This window comes from Ruditapes philippinarum, unplaced genomic scaffold (genome assembly GCF_026571515.1).
Source record: "Ruditapes philippinarum isolate M1 unplaced genomic scaffold, ASM2657151v2 ctg475_1_1_1_1, whole genome shotgun sequence".
Lineage (NCBI taxonomy): Eukaryota > Metazoa > Mollusca > Bivalvia > Venerida > Veneridae > Ruditapes > Ruditapes philippinarum.
The window spans coordinates 128717-145001 of NW_026856980.1; the positions used below are offsets into that span (position 1 = coordinate 128717).

A 16285-nucleotide genomic window follows, 5' to 3' on the forward strand; every position below is an offset into this window, starting at 1 on the left:
TGCAGCCTGACCGTGGACTCGAACCCGGGAACTGCGTTCCGCGGCTCTACCGACTGAGCCTTCCGGCCGCTTACACATCTTCTCCCTTAAATTGTGAACAGTTCTGAACCGTGACATCTGTTTTAATTACTGCGAGTGATCTATTGTAAAAATTGAAATTTATGTTGACTTTAGTGAATAGAATTATACACATTATTTAAAAAGGATAAAAACAACAAACATTTCGATATACTGTAACAAACTGTATTTCAGTTTTACAATAATAATTAATACGCATACAATTTCAGTTACAATATATATTTAATACAAATACATGTTTATAATGCTATAGCAATAATTCACTTATTCCAGATTGTATATTCACATTGCATCCAGTTTGCATATGTGTTACTACAAATGACAAGAGTTGGAAAAGCTAGTAAAAACAGTTCATATCAAAACACGAAACTTCTATATGCTTGATAAATTACATACATATACATATCTCTACTTTATTCACGCCAGAATGTATGAAAGGTCGGAGTCTACATCATTTTTCTTATGATAGTTTTTGTCATGATTAATAATAAAATTTTGGTGTTAAAGTATAGTTCATATCAACATATATCTTATTTTAATTAAATCACTCAAAGTTATATCATATCAGATGGTATTGTATTGTTTCCAGAATAAACCACAGATTTTCGTCTTGTCCATGTTTACAACAGGTCTAACCATTTCACAACCCACAACATTTCTTTAGTTATTTATTTACAATGCTAAATCTAATTCCAAATTCTAAGCAGAAAACCATGCATCGATTATGACCAGCATGTGGTATCTATCAATATTAATATTAAATATACTAAATGTAAATATGAAAATGTCATCTGTATAAGGAATCAAGCGTGGTCGGTCTAGATCTACATATACAAGAAATTATTAAAAACACCAGGAAATGGCCTATGAATATTCAAATACAGTTTTTGTACAAGATTTTAACAATGTAAATGTAGTTTAAATCGTGATTCATATAACCCACTCCCCATGAATTGGAACAACAAAATATTAGAACAACACCTGACGTTAAAACATTTTTATACGTTACAATAAAGTAAATTATATAACCCTTGTATCATTCGACACACTTGTATGTTGAGTATAGCATACAAATTATATAAACTAATATCGGAACGCCCACATATCCGTGTTTTATAACATCAACGAGTGCCAACCAAACTACAACCGAACTCTTTGATCTTGCATTAAAATTTAACATCCATTGATAAGCACAATGCAAACATCACGTTTCATAATGACTAAACTTATTACAATCGTAGTCGAAATATTGAGAGAAAAAATGTTTTCAAAACTGGACAATTCCATCCCGCGTTACTTGCATAGCTACTTCCGAATAAGATGGTGGTGCATCAAGTCCTCCTTGGTTACCCGGAAGCTTGATTTCCGGTCTAAATATAGTTTTACATCGCTGAAAAACACATAATTTCATTCTAATAAGATTCTAAGTAAAATTACATGCACAGTTGTACTTTCAAATGAAATAAGTGAATAGTTTAATAAGTGAATTAATGTGATCTTACAATTTGGCAAAAAGAAATGTAAGAAGTAAGTGTTCATTTTTAGAATTGATAAAAGACTGATATACTGCATAACTATCTTTATATATTAATAAACATAACTTTGTCAAGCTTTAACGAATGACGTCGACAATTTATTGTAATAAATCTGCATGGTTTTGTCACTTTATGAATGAAAATAATATTCACTATAAACTAATTGAAAGTCTTTCTCTAAGTTATTTTTATTTTCATCCCTATTAAATATATAGTTCTAGAAAAGAATAAACATGGATACCTCTACAAATGTTCCTGGGGTAACAAGAAGTAGATATATCATATACGTGGGTATAAGCCCGACAGAGGAAAGGGCCATCATTGCCCCAATACCGTGAGCCCACGTAGGGTATTCGTACGTTAGATATTTCACAGGTTCAAACTTCACAATGTAAAATAGAAACACACCCTGAAAAAATATATTACCATTTTGATCGGAGTAGTAATATGTTTTGAATGATCTAATAATAATTACGAAGAAAAGAATATTCTGTTTACAGTCTACCATACTGATATCATATCACATGACTTTGTATTGAGTTGTATCGTGAAAAACATAAATTCATAATTATTATAATTAGAATAAGAAGAGTAAGAAAGGTGACTTCTTCAACACTGTCAGTCCGTCTACATTTCTACTTCACAGTCGGTTATATCTTTTCATGATTATTGTTTATTTGCAAGAGAAAATATTAATACGATAAAGACACAATATGGTCATCATTTAGAATATTTGCTGTTTAAACGAAATATAAAACAACACTAACACATATATATGAGCCGCGCCATGACAAAAACCAACATAATGCGTTTGCGACCAGCATGAATCCAGACCAGCCTGCGCATCCGCGCAGTCTGATCAGAATCCATGCTGTTCGCTTACAAACCTTATAACAAGTAGAGAAACTGATAGCGAACAGCATGGATCCTGATCAGACAGAGCAGATGCTCAGACTGGTCTGGATCCATGCTGGTGTTGGTTTTGTCATGACGCGGCTCATATATAGAAATAGTAAAAAGATGAAATTTTAACACATATAAGTTCTTTTTTATGCAGCCTAGATTGTCATGGATCGAAGTAAATAAAAATTGATGTAGCCTCATGATGATTGTAAAGGAATATAATTTTTACCAAACATATACTTGGTGTTGATATTAGCCAAGCAAACTTCCAGAAATTACTCGGATAGAATCCAAACATCGAGTGTAAATTATCGTAGAAACGATTCACGCCTAAAATGAAAAATTTTGTAATATAATAATAAAAATCTAGCTAGAATTTCCCCAAATATCTGTACAGTGTCGCTACACACGTGGCAAGATATTAACATTGCGGCGGTTGTTAGAAAAATAAATTAACATAGGTTCTCTTAAATTCTGAAGGTAAAATAATACTCATACATTCTTTTGATGTGATTTTACTTACGAAATTCTCATTTATATAAAATGAAACGTTTGGAAATTAATTTTAAATATCAATGGTCGTCATCTATAATAATGAATTACTCATCAATGTAATACAGGATGATATAATTGAGCCGTGTCATGACAAAACCAACATAGTGCGTTTGCGACCAGCATGGATTCAGATCAGCCTGCGCATCCGCGCAGTTTGATCAGGATCCATGCTGTTCGCTATTAGTTTCTCTACTTGTAGTAGGGTTGGTAAGCGAACAGCATGGATCCTGATCAGACTGCGTGGATGAGAAGGCTGGTCTTGATCCATGCTGGTCTCAAACGCACTATGTTGGTTTTGTCATGACGCGGCTCATATTGTAAACTATAATACGTACCGTAACCCCAGGACACGGCAATGCATTCAAAAAATATAAGCAACAGTAGACACAAACCACTGGCTGCATAGAAGTCAAATAGTTGATACATGAACATCCCGCCCTGTAATTATTTGTACAAACAACATGTTTTACACATTTCTCTCTTTTTAGTTTCCTTTTTTAAGCCAAGTACTTGCTGCCAAATAATTGTATTCAAATAATTTTTTAAAAAAGTCTAAATATTTTAACAGGATTTAACATTTTCCATTTCATTTCACTATTTTCAAATATATGACGATGTAAGTATGGTTAATTTTCACATTATATACCTGACACTCTATAATAAGACATTTATTATAGTACAAAAATGAATATACCTCTGTAACGCATGACAACCCGACCAGGTAGGACAAGAAGCAAATGATGCCTATGAAAATCTCCCGATGTTTCCCGAGCACTGACGGAAACTCGTCAATCAAAGCAGTAAAAAAACCTTCCATTGTCACAAACTGAAATGTAGATACAGTTTAAAACAAGTTAAATGTTGATGCTGCACATCAAAGACGCCGCCAAATGATGTGAACAGTCACAGGTAATGTACAAAATCAGAATTGAAAATCGTTCTCTATTACAGTTGAATATCCGAAGCACTTATTAATTTTTTCTCCATGTTCTTGGAATGTGTCTGAAATTCTGAATTGTTTGTCTGTTGCGACAAAGATTGAAACGTCTGGTCGAAGCAAAATAAATTGGATAACAAGTGAAATTGAAATGATTGGTAAACTTAAAATAAATTCAAGACAATATGTGCCAAGAATATGTCCATTTAAATATTGATGCGAATTGCATAATGTTCGAATGATTTTGAGGACGAACTGTCTGTTATTTTACAAATATCGAAAATATGTCAAATAATAGTTATGAATAAATTGATATATACATGTATATAATCAATTCTTTGTTACGTATTGTTTACTTATTTATAAAAGATTAAACTACTTAGGTAAACAGAAGATTGCATATTCGCCTAGAATCTAAGTAGGGACCACAAAATGTAATAAAAAAGAGAACAATCGTCGGTCACAGAATCCTTCAAAATAACCTCCCTCCCCTCACCCCCGTCAACGAAGACTAAATGCTATTATATTGAATTTGGCGAATTTGGAGACGAACTTCACCAGAGGCGGAGCAAATGAATTGAGTGACACTGCTTCAGTCGTTACTTCTCTCAACGGTTAAGTTTTAGAACAATCGACTATTTATATATAGACTGGCTCATTGGCACGTTATTTATTAGGTAGATAAAATTAGCTAATTATAAAAAGAATATGATATTCAAACATGACACTATCACTTCACTTAAACGTTTATTTTAATCCCTTAAAGCTCTGTGACATGTTGTACATCAGAAAAGCTATTTTTATTAGAAAATTTGAAAACAATGTGATTTTGTTAAAACAACAAAAATGCACAAAATCAAGTCTAAAATTTTTCCCATTGTTATACAAACAAATGCATATATACTATAATAAAGTCTCATATTTTATAGTGTTTACGGTAATTTCTCTAAAAGGCCAAACCAATTCTATTGTGGTGTTATGTGTTCATGTTTGTCTTTTGTTATAAGTGATTGAACTGGTTTTGCAAGTTCATTGATGGGTGATTGATTTTGTATGAAATTGTGAAATCTATTGTAATTATTGCTATTCTGAATGTATTTTATGATTTGTCTTCTCTTTCTAGCCTTATAACCTTTTTATTTGTTATAGGTTCTTCTTGTACCTGAAAACATCGAAAACCTCAGTAAGTGTTTATTGTCAACAAACTTCACCACTACAGAAATGTAGATCATACACTAAACATGGATTATTATAAAAACATGCTTTGTTAATATATTTATACTAAAGATACCAAAGAACATGTGTCTAACATGTCTAACATGTACATGTATGCTAATAATGTATATTAAACTTGTATGTATCGGCCATGTGCAGGTATTGCTTAACTAGCGTTTGCCAAGAACTGGTCTCTCTCGAAAACAAGCAATGTGGTAACTGCAGGTAGACAAAATAGACTGTTACATGTCTGCATTTTTTACACGAAATGTCATAATTGCCAGTTCGACTTATCTTAATCAATGTATCGCTACAAGTTGGATACCTTACTATCATAATTATCACAGTTAGACTGTATCTAAATCAATTTGGGATGCCTGATCGTCCTTATTTTTGACTGTAACTTAATCGATAATTGGTCGACTTTGGAATTTTACCACAGTTTGACTGTAACTAAATCGACGTACAATCAAATATAAAGTACCTGGCAGTCATAATTAACATAGTTTGACTGTATCTAAATCAATGTATGATCAAAGCTTGAAGACCTCACTGTCCTTATTAACACAGTTTGACTGTATCTATATATGTATTGTCAAAGTTTTTATACCTGACTGTCCATACCGAGCATGAGTAGCATCAGGAAGAAGAGTACCGACCACAGTGGTGATATTGGTAACTGGACCACAGCGCTAGGATATGCTAAAAATGTCAAACCAGGACCTGAAAATTGTATTACATAAATATGTAAACCAGTCAACACAGACAAACACGGTGTAACAAAGTATGAGAGTGTAAAATTGAATTTTGTTGATTACATGTAAATAGAAAATGATCAAATTCTCTAAGTTAATTTTAAATGACTTTAATCATATTCATGCTTATACAAAACTATTTTCTCAAATCATACGTGAGTTTTAAGAATTTTACTCTATAAATGTACAAAGTGCGGTGTTTTTATCTCTGAGGTAATACACACCTGACGCCGCCACCTCACTGACCGGAAGTTGCTGTTCACGTGCCATGAAACCAATCACAGAAAATATAACAAACCCAGCAAAAATACTCGTGCAACTATTCAGTATTGAAATGCATATTGCATCCCTGAAAATTTTAGCAAAATTAATTAAAGATAACAAATAATGAGCTTATAAGATACGTAGAAAGATACAGAAAATATTAATAGTGTTTATTTCTACTTTATTTTCTATTTCAATTTTTGTTGCCATAGTTTTTGTTTTGTTTATTACTTATTTTCCTGGTGTAACCATTGCATAAAATATAACGGTGAAATATATAATCCGATTTGTAATCATTATCTATCAGATTTCCATCCTTTCCACCAAAAAATATACTTTATTATGTTTTTTCTTTATCTATCTTCTATTATAATTGAGCCGTGTCATGACAAAACCAACATAGTGGTTTTGCGACCAGCATGAATCCAGACCAGCCTGCGCATCCGCGCAGTCTGATCAGGATCCATGCTGTTCGCTATCAGTTTCTCTACTTGTTATAGGGTTTGTAAGCGAACAGCATGGATCCTGATCAGACTGCGCCGATGCGCAGGCTGGTCTGGATCCATGCTGGTCGCAAACCCACCATGTTGGTTTTGTCGTGACGCGGCTCATATATTAAAACGTTGACTTACTTGTATACGTTGTTGTGGTACTTGTTGTAACTGCCGAGAGCAATGAGAGAGCCTAGACCCAGTCCGTAAGAGAAGAATACCTGTGTAACAGCGTCAATCCATACCTGTATACATTCATATACAAAAATATCAGTATTCACTTCACACTAATGAACCATTCCCAACCCAAAAACAGTGCGGGGAGGTATCAGGAAAAGTGAGCTGTAACTTAACATCCCTTAAGTCTGCGCACTCCCCTTTTGTTTTCAATTGAAATAGCGATGAATGTGTCCAACTTGCATCGGTGCGCTCTTATGAGGTAGGTTCACAATTAAATGGTAAGTTAACATATTAATTAGTATAACAAAATGAAGTGCAAGCATGATTAAGAAATGATGTTGACTTAAAGAATACAATGTAATTTGTCGGAAAACTTCAACAAAAAATAACAAAATGAAAATATGTGTCAATGTTCAGAAAGTATGGAATGAAATTTGGTGTACAAATATTGGAGCTAGAATGAAAGGAATAGTAAAACGTCATAGTCTATTTAAATGATGCTAACTTCCTCATCTAATCGAATAACGTAAACATCATGATCTACGCGAATAACATAAACATATCATGATCTAATCGAATGACGTAAGCATCATGATCTAATCGAATAACGTAAACATCATGATCTAATCGAATAACGTAAACATATCTTGATCTAATCGAATGACGTAAACATCATGATCTAATCGAATGACGTAAACATCATGATCTAATCGAATAAGGTAAACATATCATAATCTAATCGAATAACGTAAACATCATGATCTCATCGAATAACGTAAACATATCATGATCTAATCGAATGACGTAAACATCATGATCTAATCGAATAACGTAAACATATCATAATCTAATCGAATAACGTTAACATCATGATCTAATCGAATAACGTAAACATATCATGATCTAATCGAATAACGTAAACATCATGATCTAATCGAATAACGTAAACATATCATGATCTAATCGAATAACGTAAACATCATGATCTAATCGAATAACGTTAACATATCATGATCTAATGGAATGACGTAAACATATCATGATCTAATCGAATGACGTAAACGTCATGATCTAATCGAATGACTAATGACATGATCTTATTTAATGACGTCAACCTCATGGTGTAATCAAATGATGTGAAGATCATGTATATGTTTGTGTTCATCCGTGGTGTTCTACAGAAATTAAAAACTTATAAGTGCCCAACTTTATTTTTCATCCAATGTAAACGCTACATGTATTTCTTAAAAATTATGTGCGTTAATTTTTATAGAAGAACGAAAGTCGATACTATATCGAATTCCGTCCATAGTCTACTTCTATTTTTCTCAGTACTTCATAGAACCTCATGGTGACGTAATAAAGTGAATGATAATGAGGCCAAATAAAGATTGACACTATATAAGTATGTTAGTATTCATCCGTACCTGTTCTACAGGAATTAAAAACTTTCTCCTGTCGCTATCGCTCCCGTCGAAGTTTCTAATTTCTGTTGAACAGAACGGACGAACACTAACATATATACTTTGAAAATGAAATACTTCAATATTGATATGCATTGAAAAACAAAAACGCCGGAAAATAGTAACTGAACATATATGTTTAGGACATTTGATAAAATAAAAGCATACACTGGAATTTGTTATCTTCTCAAAATCAGGAAATAGGTAGAACCGGATACCGTTCATGGCTCCCGGAAGTGTCACCCCTCGTATCAATAAGATAGACATTAGAAAATACGGAAACAAGGCAGTTACATACACCACCTGAAAACAGATATATACGTGGGTGGAGAAACATTTGAATTGTCTGAAGCAGGAATTATCTTAAATTATCTTGTAAAGTGAAAGGTTAATTGTTGATAGCATTAAATAACTCATTTATAAATACAGTGGAAAGCCTTGACTAGATCCGAACATTAATCGTAAATCCGGAATCCTTTCTTATCCTCGACAGAATGTGTCCGGTCCCGATTTTAATTCAAGTTCTTTTTATTTCAAATAGTAAAAAACCTTTCCGGATCCGAACCATGTTCTACTTCCGAATTCGGAACGATTATTTCAATTTGTTCTTTTTTTACTCTAAAATTTACCTCTCGGATCCGAACAGATTTTTGCCAAAATGTCACACCTTCATTAAAATAACAAATAATCGCACATCTTGCAGGTGTAAACATACACCAAACTGATAAGTGTCATTTCGCTGATTAATAGGTGAAACGTATGATCTGCGAAGGTGTGAAAATTACACTTAGCTTGCCTTGATATCTTCTATAATTGCTTAATTGATTGTTTTTCGTCAGCTTCTATAAATATTTTGATATAGATGCAAATAAGAAATATCTTTTTAATCCTTTGGTAATGGATTTCAATTGATACAAACTGTCAGTGAATTCGGACAGTCGCAGATTCGGATAAGAGTAAACAACAATTGACAAATGCTGGTACGAATATTAAATGATGTCTCGGCCTCCTGTTTAACATCGTAGGTTAACTTACGGAGACATAATATTTTTGCTTATCTATTTATTTTTATTTCTTTATTTTTGTATTCACATGTATTAAAATGAAAGATAAGAGACTGCAAAAATAAAATATCTAAATTGAAATTTCAAATGCATTCCCGTCTTCTTTCCTTAAACTTTTTTGCAAATAACAAGAAACAAACATGTAAAAAAACCTTCTAATTCGGAAACCTTTCTAATCCGGAAACCTTTCTAATCCGGAAACCTTTCTAATCCGAACTTTTCTCCTGGTCCGGACAAGTTCGGATTAGACAGGTTCCACTGTACATTTATTTCGTCCGTAATCAAATTAATGTAAATAACTTTTAATAGGAAGGGAATTTTCATCAAGAACAAGTTTCAGCAAAATAGAACCACTAAAAGAATATTAATCTTATTCAAACTTTCAAACTTATTGGAATCTAGAAGCATTAACATAAGTTAGTATAACAGGACGATGTGTCAGACATAATTTTTCAACATTATATCACATATAATACATATGTTATGGTTTACCTTGCCGGTCCATTTAATGCCTTTCCATATACAAAAGTAACACATGATCCAAACTAAGAGTAAACACAGAGCAATCTGCCATCTAACGTTACCAGGATGGTCAATACCTGGAGATATCTGTAGCACGTATCTCCTGTCAAATATCAACACAATTAATGTTGCTATTTTAATGGGATATTAAAATATGTTAGTTGTTTTTAAGTTATTTAACATACAATGTTGTTTGTCCATTTTTTAAAATTTCATAATATAAACGTCAGAAAGTATTAAAGGAAAAAAATGGTTCAAAGGTAATTTTAGATATTTTTCCGTACAGTTTGACATGTTTATTGAAATAACATGACAAATAAAAGTACATAAATTCGCTAAGGCCTTTATTTAGTATATTACATATGTATTGAATGCATTTCAATAAAAAAAAAGAAAGCGAACTAACGAAAACTCTCTTTAAATGAAGATAAAAAAAACACCAAAAACATGTAATAGTTTAAGACTTTACGATCATTGCACCATTTATATCAGCGCGTTGACTTAAATTTTTACTTTAAACCATCTTAAACAATAACGTGGAAATAAAATAAAGTATACACACTCCCAGAACTCTCTCACTGGTGAAGAATATTTGGTACCATCATAGAATTGTTTACATGTAAACTCAGAGACGTTCCCGTACAACACCGTTATGTTAGAGTAGTCTGTTGTGTTAATCTGAAATATAGACACAAATATCCGTTCATTCTCGTTTGTGAACTTTCTGTTGAAAATGTTTCAGAGTTAAATCGTATACATATATATGCACAGTAGGTTAACTGGCGTGCAGGTGAACATACTGCCGCATATAGCATACTGCGTCGCGGCATTGCAGATACCCGCACTCCAGAGCATGCCCATTTATTGGCTCATTTTTTTCTTGGGTTTACTTATTGTGACGACAGAGAAAGGGATAGCGATAGAAATTTCACATTCAGATGGTTACTTTTTTCTGGGGTTTCATACTGTGACGACAGGGAACGTGTTTTTAATTTTGCCTATGATACAAAAGAGAAAAAACATCAAAACATTCAGTCAAAAATATGGACAGAAGTTACCGAATCAAAGTATTCGACAAAAAATATTATAATGTTTTAGATATCTTTAATTTAAGTGAAACAATAAGTGACCCAAATGAAGGTTTTATTCAAAAGTAACAGTTTCTACTTGTATAGAAAATTGTCTTATGTTTCAAACATATAGATTCTATATGGTTAACTTATTAAAGGATATTGACATCATTATTTAGTTTCTGTGTATCAGAAATGTATATCAGTATTGTAGATCAGTATTGTAATCAGTATTGTATATCGGTAGTTTATATCAGTATTGTATTTCAAAATTGCAGATCAGTATTGAAAATCAGTATTGTTAATCTGTATTGTATATCAGTATTGTATAACAGATTGTAATCAGTATTGTTTATCAGTATTGAAAATCAGTATTGTATATCAGTATTGTATTTCAGAATTGTAGATCAGTATTGAAAATCAGTATTGTTTATCAGTATTGTAATCAGTATTGTATATCGGTAGTTTATATCAGTATTGTATATCAGAATTGTACATCAGTATTGTTAATCTGTATTGTATATCAGTATTGTATAACAGATTGTAATCAGTATTGTTTATCTGTATTGAAAATCAGTATAGTATATCGGTATTGTAATCAGTATTGTATCGGTAGTTTATTTCAATATTGTATATCAGAATTGTACATCAGTATTGAAAATCAGTAGTGTAAATCAGTATTGTAATCAGTATTGTTTATCAGTATTGTATATCAGTATTGTTTATCAGTATTGTATATCAGTATTGTTTATCAGTATTGTAAATCAGTATTGTAATTAGTATAGTTTATCAGTATTGTATATCAGTATTGCTTATCAGTATTGCAGATCAGTATAGTATTTTAGTATTGTTTATCAGTTTTGTATAACAGTATTTTGTATCGGTATTGTAGATCATTTTGTAAATCAGTATGTACATACAATGTACATGTATTGTATATTAGTATAAGTAAGATGAATGTTTACCTCAAAAGTGAAGGTGTCGTTGGAACATCTAAATGGGATGTGATCTCTGTCATAGTTTGACATACATTTCTGTGTGTTCCACCAACTGTTACAATGTGACCATGGTAATACAGCAGTGAAGGAAGAAAACAAGTAGAAAATGCCCCATGCTAATATAACGATATAGAAAATGTTCAACCAGGCAGCCATCACAGCTGCCGCATAACCAACACCTGAAATAAGTATAAATGATAAAATTGTATGAATAAAACAACGATGTCCAGAATCATACCCCTTAATTATATATTGTTAACATGTGAAACCTTTCTGGGACAGTAGATAAGTCATGTTAATATAAATATACAAATACAGATATTAAAATTGGTTTTCATCCAACTACGGCCCATTTTCTTAGTTTTTGCTAACGTTTTCTGTACAAATTTTTAATCAGAACAACAGCTTACCCCTGAAAGCAGGTGAAATTCTCCATACCCCTATACCGCCAATACTAAGCCACTGACCCAATGCCAGCTCCATAAAATACATTGGTATTCCAGCAAATAACACAGTCAGTAAGTACGGCAGTAAAAACGCTCCTGAAATAGTATCGATACATAATCGATTATTAGATAAGTAATATTTCGATGTACTGCATTTCTGTAAAAGACATTTTTATCACTTTGATATAGAACTTCACTGGTTTATTGTTGTTTTGTTGTTGTTGTTGTCATGACTGAACTGGAAGTAATGTTTATAGTGTTTGGTATAGATCTATACCTCATGTTTTTACAGAATAGTCATTTCGTATTGTGCAAATGACCTAAATATGTGAAGCAAATTAAATCAGACTAAGAATCGCGCTACATATCGATTTTCAAATTCATTCTATTTGTATATCACTTAATTATCTTTTTCAAATGTTCCGTATTTATTGCCCACGTCAATTTATGTTAGAATTTTAAATATAATGATGTAAGGCATTAGGAGCTCAGTAGAGCTGCTTCAAAATGAATTGTTTGGTTTTGTAAGGATTATCCTTTTACAGACGTTTATCCGAAAGATAAACTGATGATTTATCAAGTCAACAAAAGAAATATATGTTTGCAAAAAACACACTACATTTTTGTATCATATTGATGTGTTCAATTTTTTTCTAGATTTTAAATGCTTCCATCGAGATACCAATACACTTATGTCAAAATTTACATAAAATGATGTTCTGCAATACGTATAAGGAGCCCTATTATATAGCAAGGGCAGAAAACAGCAGAGACATTTGTCTAGCAAATTTACGTGCTACATGAGTTTTTTGTTGTTTATTAAGGACGAGATACATGCAAATATGGTTAGCTCATTCACAAGCTTAAAACACCATGGCTAGTGTACAAAACTACATTTCCGCCTAACTTTTACAAGGAAGTCGCGCTCCCTCTCTTTACTGTAAATTTTCTTTGCATTGTCTCAACAAATGGACCAACTATTGTTCAGTTATAAAAACGGCATCATCTATCCGATTGTGTCTTGAATAATCTCCAAATAGCTTGTACAATAAATTCTTAATTATTGCTAAAGATAAAATACCATTCCCATCAAAACGAACTAAATACCTCAAGATATTCATGTTTGATAACATTAAAAAGGTTCAGCTTGATAAAAATATCAGATATAAAAAGCATTGGTTGGTAGCAGTCTAAGAAACATAGTATATACACCGCACTCAAATGGTCTTTCAATAGCTTTAACATGCAACCTCTACAGACTTAAAACGCTCACAGACTTCGCATATCTGCAACGTTTTATAAACCGGCAATCTCAAGATCGGTTGTCTGAAATGTTCTCTGTAAGCCCATTTAATTATCCGTCGAAAACTTTATTTACTTTGAACCGGAAAACAGAAAAATAAATTTGAAGATACATTTTTCCTTCACGAAACTTATTTTGATATTTGTAACCATCATTTCTAGTACTTTATTTGTTGACCTACTACTTTATTCCATGACCTATTTTATAAAAGTACCATTTAATCATTCCGTATTGCAAAATATATATTTGCTTGTAATAGAAATAGAAATATAATCATGATGGGGAAAAACAACACATGAAATTCATGGACCGAAGTGTAGAAGACGTAAATGTCAGACGTAAAGATATTTATATATGAAATATATAGGTCGTCAAGTAATTCCGTTCTTATATCAGCGGTGGCGAAATGGGAACATTGTATTTAACATTGTATGTACATAATTCCCGCAAAAATTATAATGTGAGACCTGCCATTAAATGCTTGAGAAAAAAATGTTGTTTTTAGTGGTAAGTTTGTTTATTGTTCCAGTCACTTGGGTTACAGTATTATATTCTAGACAATGTTTCGCGGCTTCTTTACAAACATAATACTATAATTAATAAAGTAATCATTCATCAAAATAAAAGATGTAAGAATATATAGAGCTATGCAAAAACTTTCATCAGATAAGATTAAGGTTAATGATGAGTTGATCTTTTAAAATGGCATGACACTTGCGAACTCCGTACATGTGCTGACCAGTATTTTGTTGCTACTATAGAAAGTCGTTGAGCAATAAAATTTATTCATTGCTATTTAAATCAAAACAGCGATTGATGTTTTAATGAGTTGCTACATGTACGATTGATCCTAAAATATTTATATTTCATAAAAAAATTTCTTGTCGACCGACATGAAAATGGAAAATGCTTATGTTCGCCTTTTGTTGTTTAGTAATAAATAGAAACAGCCGCTTGTTTGTTAATAAAAGATACAGCATTTCCCTGTTTAAAATCTACATATTTATAAAACTTGTGTTTGACTATGCTCTACCAAAAAACACAGTCTTAGATACTTTAGAGAACTTACCTCCGCCGTTTTTATAACATAGATAGGGGAATCTAGTCACATTTCCAAGCCCTATACACTGTCCCACACATGATAATATAAATTCTATCTTTCCATTCCAAATTTCTCGGGCAGCGGCTGGTTCCGCTGATGCTAGTCGAGTTTCCATTGTTTTCTGGGGAACTTGAGCCTGCGCCGGCTTGGCAAGTGGCGTCCGCTGACTGTTGTATCCGAACTCGGAACTAGTACCGATATCACGCGTCTCTATCGTGTTGTTCACGGAGTTATTTTTATCCGTTTCCATAATTTCTAAGCTTAAAATATTCTTTTATATTTTCTTATATTTTATTATGTATTATGAATGAGTGCAGCACGAGTATATTATTTATCTGATATGTAATATCCGCATCACAAACTTCTTAACTTAAGTCACATAAATTGTTTTTCCACGTGTATATATTTTCAAATATAATTCATCAAATGTTAGAAACTTCTAATAACGATAAAACATATTATTTCACAGCATTTATGCTTTATTTTTCTATTTTTCTTTATTTTAACGTCGAATTTAACGTTTAATTATTCACTGTTTCTATACAGAATGTGAAAAGTAGTGCCCTGTCCGTAACATGAGCGCGGAGTAATATCTGAAATTTTACGTCTGCCACAGAAACGCTCTAATTTTAACATAATGAACAATGTTTCTCTCACGGAGCTCAGTTTTCACACGCCGTATCTTATCTAATGGTGACGGATTACGGTCAATGTTTCAAATAGTTTTCCTACTTTGCATTTTGTGTTGTGAGATTGTTATATAGATAGTAAAACTCCCTGTCATTTGCTGTAATTGCTCGATCTGTTTCATGAATAAACGGGCCAACGAAATTATATTCTCGTTATAATATTATTATATATAAAATACATGAATTTTTCCACTTAAAGGTTTACCATTCTTAACTATTTTGAGCTTTTTTCACAAACGGCACGTAACAATCATGCTATATCTAAATGCTCGTCATAAAGTTATGGTCTGGTAATAAGTACAGCTGTTTACACCGTTTAGAAGAAAGGTTTTCGTCAGGTGAACTCTTCTAAAAAGATTAATGGTCATTAAGAGGATAAAATATTTCAACACCAAAGCCTAGATTGATTATTTCTTCTTTACTCGCGTGATTTTTGACTTAATTATAGGAGGGTGGATAATATACTTGCAAAACGTTTTCAGACAATGATGGACATTTATTAATGCATTAATTATATATTGTTGTATATTGCAGTTGGTCATATGCTATATGCTAAGTGATTATTTGTGCGTTTTAAAACAGATTCCTGTAAACTGCTAGTGCTTTATGTTAAGTTTCATGATCATCTGCAATGTATTTATACTAACATCAAATCCAAGTATAAATATTTTGTCTTTTTTCTACGCAGTAGTCAAAATACCATTAATATGGTGAC

The 16285-nt window shown here is 32.2% G+C and overlaps 1 protein-coding gene across 1 annotated transcript; it reads right to left on the reverse strand.

Moving 5' to 3' along the window:
- Positions 1-235: 235 nt before the first annotated feature.
- Positions 236-15485, reverse strand: LOC132748341 (sodium- and chloride-dependent GABA transporter 1-like). The gene is made up of 14 exons (XM_060737924.1): positions 14849-15485; positions 12441-12572; positions 11998-12209; positions 10525-10640; positions 9933-10065; positions 8545-8679; positions 6875-6978; positions 6203-6327; positions 5834-5946; positions 3766-3897; positions 3407-3509; positions 2746-2846; positions 1855-2022; positions 236-1468 (listed from the first exon to the last, which is right to left on the reverse strand). Exons 1-14 carry the CDS (start codon positions 15129-15131, stop codon positions 1346-1348), a joined length of 1980 nt encoding a protein of 659 aa, XP_060593907.1. The 5' UTR covers positions 15132-15485; the 3' UTR covers positions 236-1345.
- Between the last annotated feature and the right edge of the window lie 800 nt (positions 15486-16285).

What these genes read in the sequence shown, in the direction of transcription:
- LOC132748341 (XM_060737924.1), bottom strand. Translation starts at nt 15,131, where the DNA reads ATGGAAACGGATAAAAATAACTCCGTGAACAACACGATAGAGACGCGT. An exon ending in AGAAGATAACAAATTCCAGT is followed by an intron (nt 6,979 to 8,544) that starts GTATGCTTTTAT and finishes GAATGTATACAG; the next exon opens with GTATGGATTGACGCTGTTAC. An exon ending in TGCTCGGTATGGACAGTCAG is followed by an intron (nt 3,898 to 5,833) that starts GTATAAAAACTT and finishes TCTACATTTCAG; the next exon opens with TTTGTGACAATGGAAGGTTT.